This window comes from Abramis brama (assembly GCF_963993115.1).
Source record: "Abramis brama genome assembly, chromosome: 21".
Classification (NCBI taxonomy): domain Eukaryota; kingdom Metazoa; phylum Chordata; class Actinopteri; order Cypriniformes; family Leuciscidae; genus Abramis; species Abramis brama.
This window is the reverse complement of record NC_139983.1, coordinates 2,171,637-2,183,656: the sequence shown is the minus strand read 5'-3', so window position 1 is coordinate 2,183,656 and position 12,020 is coordinate 2,171,637. Positions and strand designations below refer to the sequence as shown.

The window sequence follows — 12,020 nt, the reverse complement described above, 5'->3', positions numbered from 1 at the left end:
TCATGATCTGACCAGTGTGAGATACAGCGAGAACTATCAGCATCTTCCTGATAATCCAGAGAGATTTGACTGTTATCCCTGTGTTCTGGGTTCAGAGGGTTTTAACTCAGGAACACACTGCTGGGATGTGGAGGTTAAAGAGAGTTTATTCTGGACTCTTGGAGTAACTACAGCATCAAACCAGAGGAAGGGAGGTGATTTCTTCAACACTGATGTCTGGTGTGTGACGCACAGATGGACTCCAGGTTCTGGTTTTCTTGTTAAACAGGATCTTGATCGTGTGAGAGTGAACCTGGACTGTGACGGAGGAACGGTGTCGTTCTCTGATCCTGTAACTAACACACATCTACACACATTCACAACCACCTTCACTCACACACTCTTTCCATTCTTCCGTTGTTCCTCTCTGAGGATCTTACCGGTCAATATTCAGTAAACGTCACTCCTGTAGATCTGGATCTTCCTGCTTTCATCATGTTTCCAATATTTAATCCATATCTCATGAGTAAGAGTGCTGTTGATCTGAGTATCAGTACGGTGGCTGTGATTGGGCCATGATGATCACATGACTGATATCCAGCACTACAGCAACACACACACTCTCATGTTGCTTTAACAGATCAATAAACAACAGTGAAGTTTGTCACTTTGCTCATTTTCACATTATTATATGAGAGCTTGACATTTTTTAATGGTTAATTATTAATTAGGAATTGTGAAAACTCAAGTGTGTCAAACATAGTTTTGTTTTGTTTTTCTTGGTTAATAACTGTAGAGACGTCCCTAATGTAATATAATTTAATGTACATGAAATATGCATAATGTATTTCATTGTGGAAATGTATTTTTCTGTCTTAAACACTGTCATATTAGCTTTTTCTCTTGTTCCTTCATCTTTCTGTCTTCAGTCACGTCATAGGATGGATGTCACAGGGCAATTTTAAATGAATGTGAAGATAATTTGCAGCTCAAAACCTTATTTATCTTAAGGCTCTTTTCATTTATAGAATTTATTTCTATATATAGATTTCCTCCTAACCTTATGCTTGCAGTTTAACACACAAGTGTTTGTTTTATTATTCATATTCCATACCTAAACAATACATGTCTTTATAGAAATGTTTAAACAGAAATGAAATTGTCTCTTCATTTTAAATGTGTTTTATTGGGGTCTAAAAAATTCAACGTTAGACTTTATTGTAATTTTTAGAAATGCTGTCTAGTGAATCTCAGTAAAAGATTCAAATAAAAACAAAACTTAAAACAAACAACAATAAACAGCAACAATTACAGCAGAATAAAGTGCAGTTATGTCACTAGCTGGAAGGTGTTTGTATGTGTGTGTGTTTAGTGTCACCATCTATCTGTGTTGCCATTGTTATGGAAAATTTTGATTTTCATTGATTTACAGTATTGATTTTCATTTACTTTCAGTAAGACATTGAAATGATCCTTGCTGGACTGTACGTGGTCTGCCAACATATGACTAATGTGTGTGTGTTTTGAAACACTGGGAAACAGGTGAGACCCCTAGGGTCAGAGGCCGTCCAATTTAGAACTTGTGAGTTTGTAAGAATAAACTCAGCAGGATTAGATCACTAGCAGAGAAACTTTCCCTTGTTTAGATAAGGGCCTGTAAGCTATGGAAGCCCGTTTCCGCCACATTGAGTAAAAAAAATAAAGATTCTTTAAGTCATAATAATGAGAAACTTTCTCATAATAATGACTTAACATCTCATAATAATGAGAAACTTTCTCGTAATAATGACTTAACATCTCATAATAATGAGAAACTTTCTCGTAATAATGACTTAACATCTCGTAATAATGAGAAACTTTCTCGTAATAATGAGAAACTTTCTCGTAATAATGACTTAATATCTCGTAATAATGAGAAACTTTCTCATAATTATGACTTAAAGGTAGGGTAGGTAGGATTTTTCTAAAAAAAAAACATTCCAAATTTGTTTAAACTGTCTTTATATACCAATACATAATTAAAATGTAAGAATTCTGAAAAAGAGAGCATAAAAATCGAGTGTCTGTAGACCTCTCACGACTGTTGTAAAGACAGCTCATTATTTCCATTCACTCCACCCCCTCCCTTCTGGGCTCCTTCCAAAGCCACGCCCCCAAAACACATGAACGCGCGACTCCAAATGCTCAGGCTCAGCTGGAAGACGCATTTATTTACTTATTTATTTACCTGAGACGAGTGCAGAGGAAGGAGCGCAGTGCATGCAGTGACATCATGTCAGAATCACATGTAATAAAATACCTAACTTTATCACTATAAATAGAAACAAATAATATGGCTTTTAGTACTCACTATCAAGCTAGCATATCGATACTGGTAAAGTTTAAAATATAATTTGTTTGATTCGGTAACGAGCTATATTTAGGCTATAGGTAACGAGCTATATTTATAAGGCAAAGCTAAAAACAGGTTGCATTGATACACGTTTTTCCATTACCATCAGTTAAACTGTGATGAAGGTGAATTTCGTGTAAGATTCATAACATATACGGTGTTTTGCATGTAAGAGTTTTCATGATGAAAACGTACTCGGTTACCTAATGTAACCTCGGTTCTCTCTAGAAGAGGGAACGAGTATTGCGTAAGTAGCTTACGCTTCGGGAAAGTTCTCTTTCTTCGAGATCTGAAGCCAAAAAATTATCCTTAATTTTGCATTTATTGTCAACGCAGTGCAGCAGCAGGCAGACCAAAGCAAGCTGTATAAGCGTGCTCATTGGCTGCCAGGCGGCAACTGCTTAAGCCTACCCGGCTTCGCGCCCTCCACACCCTTCTAACCGTCAAGAAGGGTGTGACCAGTGTGTATATATTGAGGGCTCACAGGCTGAACTCTGGTTTTCATAGTCTGAAGCGCAAAAGCTTGTGGCGCGTCACGGCAGGTTACGCAATACTCGTTCCCTCTTCTAGAGAGAACCGAGGTTACATTAGCTAACCGAGTACGTTCTCTTACGAGAGGTTCTCTCGTATTGCGTAAGTAGCTTACGCTTCGGGAACCCATTGTCAACGCCGTGCGCGCCGAGCATCCAACACATGAATCCCAGGGAGACCGGGGAAAAACATAACGTTGAAACAGGTGGCCGGTCGGGCCCACACCTGTACTAAGCACTTCACTTCACATAAATGATAGAGCGGCATAGCCGGTCTGTATACATCAGTGGAAATGGTGTGGCCGGCAGCGCGGGCCCACACAGTGCATAAACACGTATAGGGAAAGGGAATAGAGCAGAAACACTGGTCTATTTGTGGAAAAGAATCCTTCCCCTGGTGCCAACCAGAAAATTAACCAGTATGTGGACATAGTCTGCGCATAAGCGACTAGGCAGCATACATGCCACTTATACTGATAACAGTTTAGCCTGCAGGGCAGGAACTTCCAGGTTATAAAACCTCACGAATGTAGATGGGGAGGCCCAGCCCGCCGCCATACAAATATCGTGAATAGAAATTCCGCTGGACCAGGCCCACGAAGAGGCCATGCCTCTAGTGGAGTGGGCTCTGACACCCAAAGGACACTGCAGGTGTTTGGAGGCGTAAGCTGCTGCAATCGCGTCCACTATCCACCTGGGCAGACTCTGTTTCGAGGCGGCGAGACCCTTGGTGCGTCCGCCAAAAGAAACAAAGAGCTGCTCGGACCGCCTGAAAGCGGCGGAACACGTGATATAAACTCTCAGCGCCCTAACACTGTTCCCGTTATCGGATATTGGCAGAGCCTAGAGGGAGATGATTTGTGCCCTAAAGGGGGTACCAATCGCTTTGGGAATATACCTGTGTCTCGGTCTGAGAATGACTTTAGAGTCATTCGGTCCGAACTCAAGACATGCAGGGCTAATAGATAGCGCGTGCAGATCCCCCACGCGTTTTACTGAAGACAGAGCTATCAGAAAAACGGTTTTGAGCGAAAGGTACTTAGGATCCACAGATTCAAGCGGTTCAAAAGGAAAAGCCTTCAGGGCCTCCAGGACCAAGGACAGATCCCAAATAGGAACCGAGGGGGGCCGCGGGGGATTCATCCGCCTGGCTCCTCTGAGGAAATGGATAATAAGCTCATTCCTTCCGATTGCCCGGCTGCGCGTCATCTCAGCGAACGCTGCAATAGCCGCCACATACACTTTGAGCGTGGAAGGGGACCTGCCCTTTTCCAACAGCTCCTGTAGGAAGGAGAGCACTTGCGGAACCCCACATGTGCGTGGATCAAAGCTCTTAGTAGCGCACCATTTAGAGAACACAGACCACTTAGACGCATAGAGCCGTCTCGTGGAGGGAGCTCTAGACTGCGTGATCGTGTTCACGACCCCTTCTGGCAGGTCAACGGGTATCCGTTGATTACCCATGCATGCAGAGACCATCGCTCCGGATGGGGATGCCAGATTGACCTACCGGCTTGAGAGAGGAGATCCTTTCTCACGGGGATCGGCCATGGGGATGAGTGCGACAGCCTCACCAGCTCTGGGTACCAGGTTTGGTTCTCCCAACGCGGGGCTATAAGAAGCACTGGGTGGTGCGTTTCCCTGATCCTCGCAATGACCTGTGGTAACAGGGAGATCGGGGGAAAAGCGTACAGCGGGAGGCTGGGCCATGTCTGGGACAGCGCATCCTCGCTTTTCGAGAAAAATTTCGGGCAGTGAGCGTTGTCTCTTGACGCAAAGAGATCGACCTCCGCTCTGCCGAATAGGCGCCAGAGAAACTGGACTGTCTGGGGGTGCAGGGACCATTCTCCCGGGGGAATGATGTCTCTGGACAGTCTGTCTGGACCGACATTCAGGTGGCCCGGCACGTGCGCGGCTCTCAGCGAGCGCAATGAGAGGTGAGCCCACACGAGAAGGCGTTCTGTCAGCTTGCACAGGTTTCTGGATCTGACGCCGCCCTGTCGGTTCACATAGGATACCACTGACATGTTGTCCGAGCGGACTAGCACATGGTGATCCTGTATAAATGGGAGGAAGCGCTTGAGCGCGTTCTCGACCGCTATCATCTCCAGTTTATGTGGAGGCATTTCTCCTGGTCTGACCACAGGCCAAAGACCGGTTTGCCCTCGAAAAGAGCGCCCCAACCTGAGGTGGAAGCGTCCGTCGAGATAACTTTGCGGTGCGAGATGGCTCCCATTGTCACTCCCCGCTGGTACCAGTCGGCCGCTAACCAGGGCTTCAGTGCTGAAACGCAGCTCTGAGTCACTCTGATTCGAATGCCGCTGGAAGCCCAGGCTCTGTGAGGCACTCGGGCATTCAGCCAGCGTTGTAGCGGGCACATACGTAACAGACCCAGCTGAAGCACTGCTGCAGCTGAAGCCATACAACCCAGCATCCTCTGAAATGTCTTGAGAGGTGCGGTGCTGCCCGGCTGGAAAGACGCGGCTAGGCGTCGAATGCAGCGCGCGCGCTGTGTCGACAGGCGGGCCGTCATTGCCATAGTGTCCAGATCCAAACCCAGAAAAGAGGTTGATTGACTGGGCACTAATGAGCTCTTGGTCCAGTTGACCGTGAGCCCCAGGCTGTCCAGGTGGCTTAGAAGCACTGTTCTGTGGGCGATGAGTTCGGCCTCTGACTGTGCTAGAATTAGCAAATCGTCCAAGTAGTTCAGAATTCGCATTCCCCGACCCCTCAGGGGAGCGAGAGCCGTGTCCATGCACTTCGTAAATGTACGGGGTGCCAGCGACAGGCCGAAAGGCAGGACGGTGTACTGATATACCTGACCGTCGAAGGCGAATCTCAAGAATGGCCTGTGACGGGGTATTATCTGGATCTGAAAGTACGCGTCTTTTAGATCGAGAGATATAAACCAGTCCCTCGGGCGAATTTGCGCGAGAATTTGCCTGGTTGTGAGCATTTTGAACGGTCTTCTCATAAGAGTTTTGTTCAAACGTCTCAGATCCAAAATTGGTCTGAGAGCTCCGTCCGTCTTGGGAACGAGGAAATAACGGCTGTAAAAGCCCGACTCGCTCATAGAAGGGGAAAACCGGTTCTATAGCCCCTTTGCACAGAAGTGTAGCTATTTCTGCTCGAAGTAGATGTGCTACTTCCCCATTCACTCTGGTCTCGGTACGCGCTTGAAAGCGCGGAGGGCGGCGAACGAACTGCAGAGTATAGCCCTGTTTTACTGTGCTTAGCACCCATTCTGACGCGCCTGGAATAGCTTCCCACGCTTTCGCGTGTGCAGCCAGGAGCAGAATGGCCTCCAAGCTCTGATTGCGGCGCGTCGCGGGCTCGAGAGCTCGAAACGGAGGTGCGGGCGCAGCGCGCGCTCTTGGTGCTTAGATACGGCGGCTCGCATGCAGCGATAGCTGGCAGTTTTACACACAGTATCCCAGTGGCTTTGGACGGGGAACATACAGTGTGAGGCGCGACGCGCGAGGGCGGCGTCGGGGCGAAATGTTTGTTAGTATGTGTGAGCGCTCGAGGGCGGGCACAGGACTTGCATTTAAAACATGACCGGTCGTGAGAGGCCGTGTGACAGAGCGGGCAGTGAGTAGGTGTGGGCACGGGGAGGTGGACACGTGACCTACTTTTAACACTCGAGCGGCTTCTGCCTGCTTTATGAGAGTGGGCTCTGTGAGAGACAAGGGATTTATAGTGCTTGTGTGCAGGGGTGAACACAGAAACGTGGGCACATTCACTGCATTTGAAACACATACGGCGTGAGCCGTGCAACCAGACATTATGCTCATTTGAGATTTCTCTGGGTCGCCGTGAGAACGGTGGTTGCGCGCAGGCGAGCGGGTAGATATACCGGCTCGTTGGCTGCGAGGTAAACATCTGCAGTAGCCATGGCAATGGGGACTGACAGAGCGTGAAGCTTTGACGGTGGTCCAACCGCAGCGGGACTTAACCGTCTTTTCTTCCCTCGTGTATAGAGGCTCAATAATAATCGAGCACCATGAGTAGGAGGGGTGCGAGAGGCGGGTTCGCTTTCTGTATGTAAGAAAAGCTGGCCGCGAGCTCGGAGAAGCGAACAGCATAAATTTTATCTGTTGCAAGAGCCGGGATCGAACACGGGACTCTGGTGCGAAAGCCTATAATTCTGCCACTGTACCACAGGGGAGAACACAATAGCTTTCGGTTAGCGCGAGCATATAAGTGAGCGACCTCAAGTTTGTTTGCAGGCGTGCGTGTAATAAAAACAGGCTCGTTTACTGCAATAGTAATATTTCCAGCCGCCTGAACTTAAGAGCGGACTGAGAAATGTGCGAGAATTGGCGGTTTGTCCGGCCACAGCGGGACGAAAACACTCTCTCTCCTCTTTTCGCCGGTGAGTGAGGCGCGCGCGCTGAACGTTGCTCGTGACCGTCCGCTCTGTCATCCCTTGTGAACGGCGCAATCTGCGCGGCCCAACAAGGGGGAGAGCGGGTTCGCTTTCTGTAAATAAGAAAAGCTTGCCGCGAGCTTGGAGAAGCGAACAGCATACATTTTTATCTGCCGCGAGAGCCGGGATCGAACCCGGATCCCTGGCGCAAAAGCCTAAGATTCTGCCACTGAGCCACAGGGGAGAATACATAAGATTTCAGTTAGAGCGAGCATATAAGAGCGTCATGTCTTGCGACGGCGTTTGCTTGCAGGCGTGCGTGTATTTATAACAGGCTCGTATCCTGCAATATGAACAATTCCAGTCGCCTGAACTCAAGAGGGGACTGAGAAATGTGTGAGGAATGGAGGTAGGTCCGGCCAGGGCGGGACGAAAACACTCTGTTCTCCTTTCGCCGGTGAGTGACGCACGAGGACGGAGTAGCTTTCTTGTAACGTAAAGAGAGCTGCAGGACCGTCCGCTTCTGCCATCCCTTGTGAGCGGCGCAGTAGCGCGACTCGAACAAAGGGAAAGGAAGCTCGCTCCGAGACCGTCCACTTCTGCCATCCCTTGTGAGCGGCGTAGTAGCGCGGCTCGAACAGAGGGAGTGTATCTATCTCATTCGCCTCATCCCCTGACGCGGCGGCGGCGCGGGCGAGAGCCGGCGGTTGAACGGCCGGGAGGGGGGGCGGAGAGAGCGAGCGAGAGAGAAGCTCGAGGGAGAAGTTCCGGCGAGCTCCTCAGTCACATCAGTGTCCGGAGGTCTCTGCGAGCGGCGCTTCTTCTTGCGCGGCCCGGCAGGGACAGGCGGAACGACAGCTTGGTCGAAAACTTCAAGTCGAGCCCGCAGGGTCGACATTGAAAGTTCTTCGCACTCGGGGCAGCCGCCCGTAGAGAGTGCGGTGGCGGCGTGCTCGCGGCCCAGGCAGAGAGCGCAGAAGAGGTGGCGGTCTCCGTTGCTGAGCGGGGCGCGGCACAAGCCGCAGGAAAAAACGAGGCATTTTTAGAAAAACGCCTCGTGCTCTTTTAGAATGAGAGAAAGTATGTGTCGCAGTAGGCGAACACACACAGCAGTAAAAGGCTATGTCGCCGGATAGCGTAGCAGGCACGGATGGCTGAAGGCGGCGAAGGCGGCCGGCTTCTTCAGGCGCTGTCCTAGGCTTGCTGGTCGCTGGTTTCAACGGCGGCGGCTCTCAAGATCCAGCGATGCGAAGAGCTTCGCTGAAGACAAGAAAATCAGATATTCAGCCTGTGAGCCTTCCTTATATACACTCTGGCCACACCCATCTTGACGGTTAGAAGGGTGTGGAGGGCGCGAAGCGCCCTCATTGGAGGCCACGTTTCACGAGGCTCACTGATAGGCTTAAGCAGTTGCCGCCGAGCAGCCAATGAGCACGCTTATACAGCCTGCCTTGGTCTGCCGGCTGCCGCACTGCGTTGACAATGAATACAAAATTAAGGATAATTTTTGGCTTCAGATCTCGAAGAAAGAAGACTTTCCCGTAGCGTAAGCAACTTACGCAATACGAGAGAACCTCTCGTAAGAGAACCGAGTTTATCTCTGATATGAATGATGTGAAGTGTTGATGAGTGTCGATTGAGATGATTGAAGTGAATGTGCTTTGATTTCAGTCTCAAGCTGAGCACACAGAGCGTCAGATTAAACAGCAGTTTGAGAAGCTTCATCAGTTTCTCAGAGATGAAGAAGAAGCTACAGTCACTGCACTGAGGGAGGAAGAGGAGCAGAAGAAGCAGATGATGAAGGAGAAGCTGGAGGAGATGAACACACACATCTCAGCTCTTTCACACACAATCAAAGACATGGAGGAGATGATGAAAGCCAATGACGTCTGCTTTCTGAAGGTCTGATTTCAGATCATTGTTGATCATTGGTTGATTGATTGAGTTCTTGATGATAAATGGTGTGTTTGTTCTGCAGGAGTTTCCAGTCTCAATGGAAAGGTGAGTGATCTGCTCCTGTCTCTGGTCTCTCTGGTTCTGATCCAAAGCCACCGCAGTTCTGACTCCTGAATGTTCTTCCAGAGTCCAGAGCTCACAGCCGGATCCACAGATGGCTTCTGGAGCTTTGATTCATGTGCCACGATACTTGGGCAACCTGCCGTTCAGAGTCTGGAAGAAGATGCAGGACATCGTCCAAAACAGTGAGTCTGACTGCAGGAGATCTGAGCTGGAGAGTTAAACGTTCTTCATGACTTGATAGATAGATAGATAGATACAGATAGATAGATAGATACAGATAGATAGATAGATAGATAGATAGATAATAATTTCTCAATCTAAAATAATTAGTTAGTCAAACACAACAGACCGTAAGAATAAAGAGTTTTAAACGATACACAGACTGTCCTCCTTATTTCTAGCTCCCATGAATCCATTTCCTTGCGGGAATTACGTTTGATGGGTAATCGCTTTAGTGCCTGGTAACAAATCAGATATCACTTTATTATATAAGTCGTTTGAACTACGTTTTAATGACCATGAATGTCTTTTAACTTATGTTTCATATACTAGTAAATAACCAAATCTATAGATTGTTAAATTAAACATTTCTCGTTCTTAGTGTTTTTTTAGTTAGCTTAGACAGTAGCATTGAATACAGCTATCCGAAATTATTAGAGATAACGTTTTTTTCACCATATGCGATATTTTTCAAAAAAGAAAAACTTTGAAAATATGATACAAGCATAATTCTGTTTAAGAATTAATTATGTAAAAAATATATTATACCTCATTACTTAATAACAATGAACAATGGAAAAACATACCTAAAAATGCAATTTCTTTCACTTATAACTTTCACTATATAAATAATCAGGATAAAAAATAAAAGATTATTACATTAATTAAAGTTTGATTGATTACATCAAAAATCACGAGAACATCTTTAGATCAGGCATAATACTGGGGTCCTAAGCTGGACTCAGCACTTCACCACACCGGAACCGGAGGTTTCCATGGTAACGGTCATAAACAGTCTATGCTAGCGGTACGCTAATCCTCTTGTTAGAGTGCTTGGGAACTAAAACATGTGGGAACACACCCTGTTACACCTACAGTAGCGCCCGAGAATAAGGAGGATAAGAGCCAATAAAATGAAGATGATCTGATGAAGATCACACACACACTTACAGTTCTTCATCTACAGCATAAATCTCAACAGATCTCATTGATTTATTGTTATTTAAATTTCCCAAAGTATCAGTTTCTCCTGATGGACACAAATGTCTGAATCCCATATTTAATGTTTGTAGTTGATGCCGTTAAACGCTGATGATAAAAACGAGTGTGAAACTAATAACAGCACTGACAGTGATCAGAGGAAAATGTGTTTGATCAACAGGACGAGTGTCATAATTCATAATAATCTGTGTTGGGTTCACTGTTGATCATTATATGAAGATCAGAATAAAAGCATCTGTTGATTGTGTCTCATCAGCTCCTGTGATTCTGGATCCAAACACTGCAGATCCACGTCTCGTCCTGTCTGATGATCTGACCAGTGTGAGATACAGCGGGAAAAATCAACCTCTTCCTGATAATCCAGAGAGAATTAACGGTTGTCTCTGTGTTCTGGGTTCAGAGGGTTTTAACTCAGGAACACACTGCTGGGATGTGGAGGTTAAAGAGGGTTCAAGCTGGATTCTTGGAGTATCTACAGCAAACCAGAGGAAGGGACGTGTTTTCTTCAACACTGATGTCTGGTGTGTGTCGTACAGATGGTCTCTAGGTTCTGGTTTTCGTGTTAAACAGAAGCTTGATCGTGTGAGAGTGAATCTGGACTATGACGGAGGAACGGTGTCGTTCTCTGATCCTGTAACTAACACACATCTACACACATTCACAACCACCTTCACTCACACACTCTTTCCGTTCTTCAGGTGTTATCCCTCTCTGAGGATCTTACCGGTCAATAGTCAGTAAACGTCACTCCTGTAGATCTGGATCTTTCTGCTTTCATCATGTTTCCAATATTTAATCCATATCTCATGAGTAAGAGTGCTGTTGATCTGAGTATCAGTACGCTGGCTGTGATTGGGCCATGATGATCACATGACTGATATCCAGCACTACAGCAACACACACACTCTCATGTTGCTTTAACAGATCAATAAACAAGAGTGAAGTTTGTCACTTTGCTCATTTCCACATAATTATATAATATTTTTTTTTCTATAAACTGAGCCTAATTCTACACATGGGCAGTTTCAATGAATTTGTAAATAAATAATTGTTTATTTCAGTTTAAATGATCATTTGCTCACTTTAGTACATGGATGTAAATGATAACCATTATGAGGAGATGAGAGCATAGACATAATAAATACATTGTTGTAAACTCAGAATCGAAGACCGGGGGCCTGTACCATGAAGCCGGATTAGGTGGCTAGCCAGCTATGTTTCAGCTTAGTTTCCGCCAACCCTGGGTTTTAGGTACTATGAAAGTAGCTCGGCTTTAATCGGTGTTCGTTGCCATGGTATCTTGCGCTGCACGGCTAACCTGCTCCGGGGCAGGTTATGTTCTGGATTCAAGATCTCAGACCGAAGTTTGACCAATCAGCTGAGAGCAAAGAAACATACAGGTGACGTAACTTATTCCCAGTGTCTGTTGCAATGACTTCACCTTTTCTTCCAAATCCGGTGGACATCTCAGCGCAAATTGTTTGACGAGCACTTCGTAGAGAAAGAGTTT

General features: G+C 46.6%; 1 protein-coding gene across 1 annotated transcript; it reads left to right on the top strand.

Moving 5' to 3' along the window:
• Positions 1-8,936: 8,936 nt before the first annotated feature.
• LOC311072350 (nuclear factor 7, ovary-like) lies at positions 8,937-11,706 on the top strand. The gene is made up of 4 exons (XM_084097314.1): positions 8,937-9,172; positions 9,249-9,271; positions 9,353-9,471; positions 10,767-11,706. Exons 1-4 carry the CDS (start codon positions 9,065-9,067, stop codon positions 11,249-11,251), a joined length of 735 nt encoding a protein of 244 aa, XP_083953440.1. The 5' UTR covers positions 8,937-9,064; the 3' UTR covers positions 11,252-11,706.
• Positions 11,707-12,020: the final 314 nt, after the last annotated feature.

What these genes read in the sequence shown, in the direction of transcription:
- LOC311072350 (XM_084097314.1), top strand. Translation starts at nt 9,065, where the DNA reads ATGATGAAGGAGAAGCTGGAGGAGATGAACACACACATCTCAGCTCTT. An exon ending in ATGACGTCTGCTTTCTGAAG is followed by an intron (nt 9,173 to 9,248) that starts GTCTGATTTCAG and finishes TTTGTTCTGCAG; the next exon opens with GAGTTTCCAGTCTCAATGGA. An exon ending in TTTCCAGTCTCAATGGAAAG is followed by an intron (nt 9,272 to 9,352) that starts GTGAGTGATCTG and finishes ATGTTCTTCCAG; the next exon opens with AGTCCAGAGCTCACAGCCGG.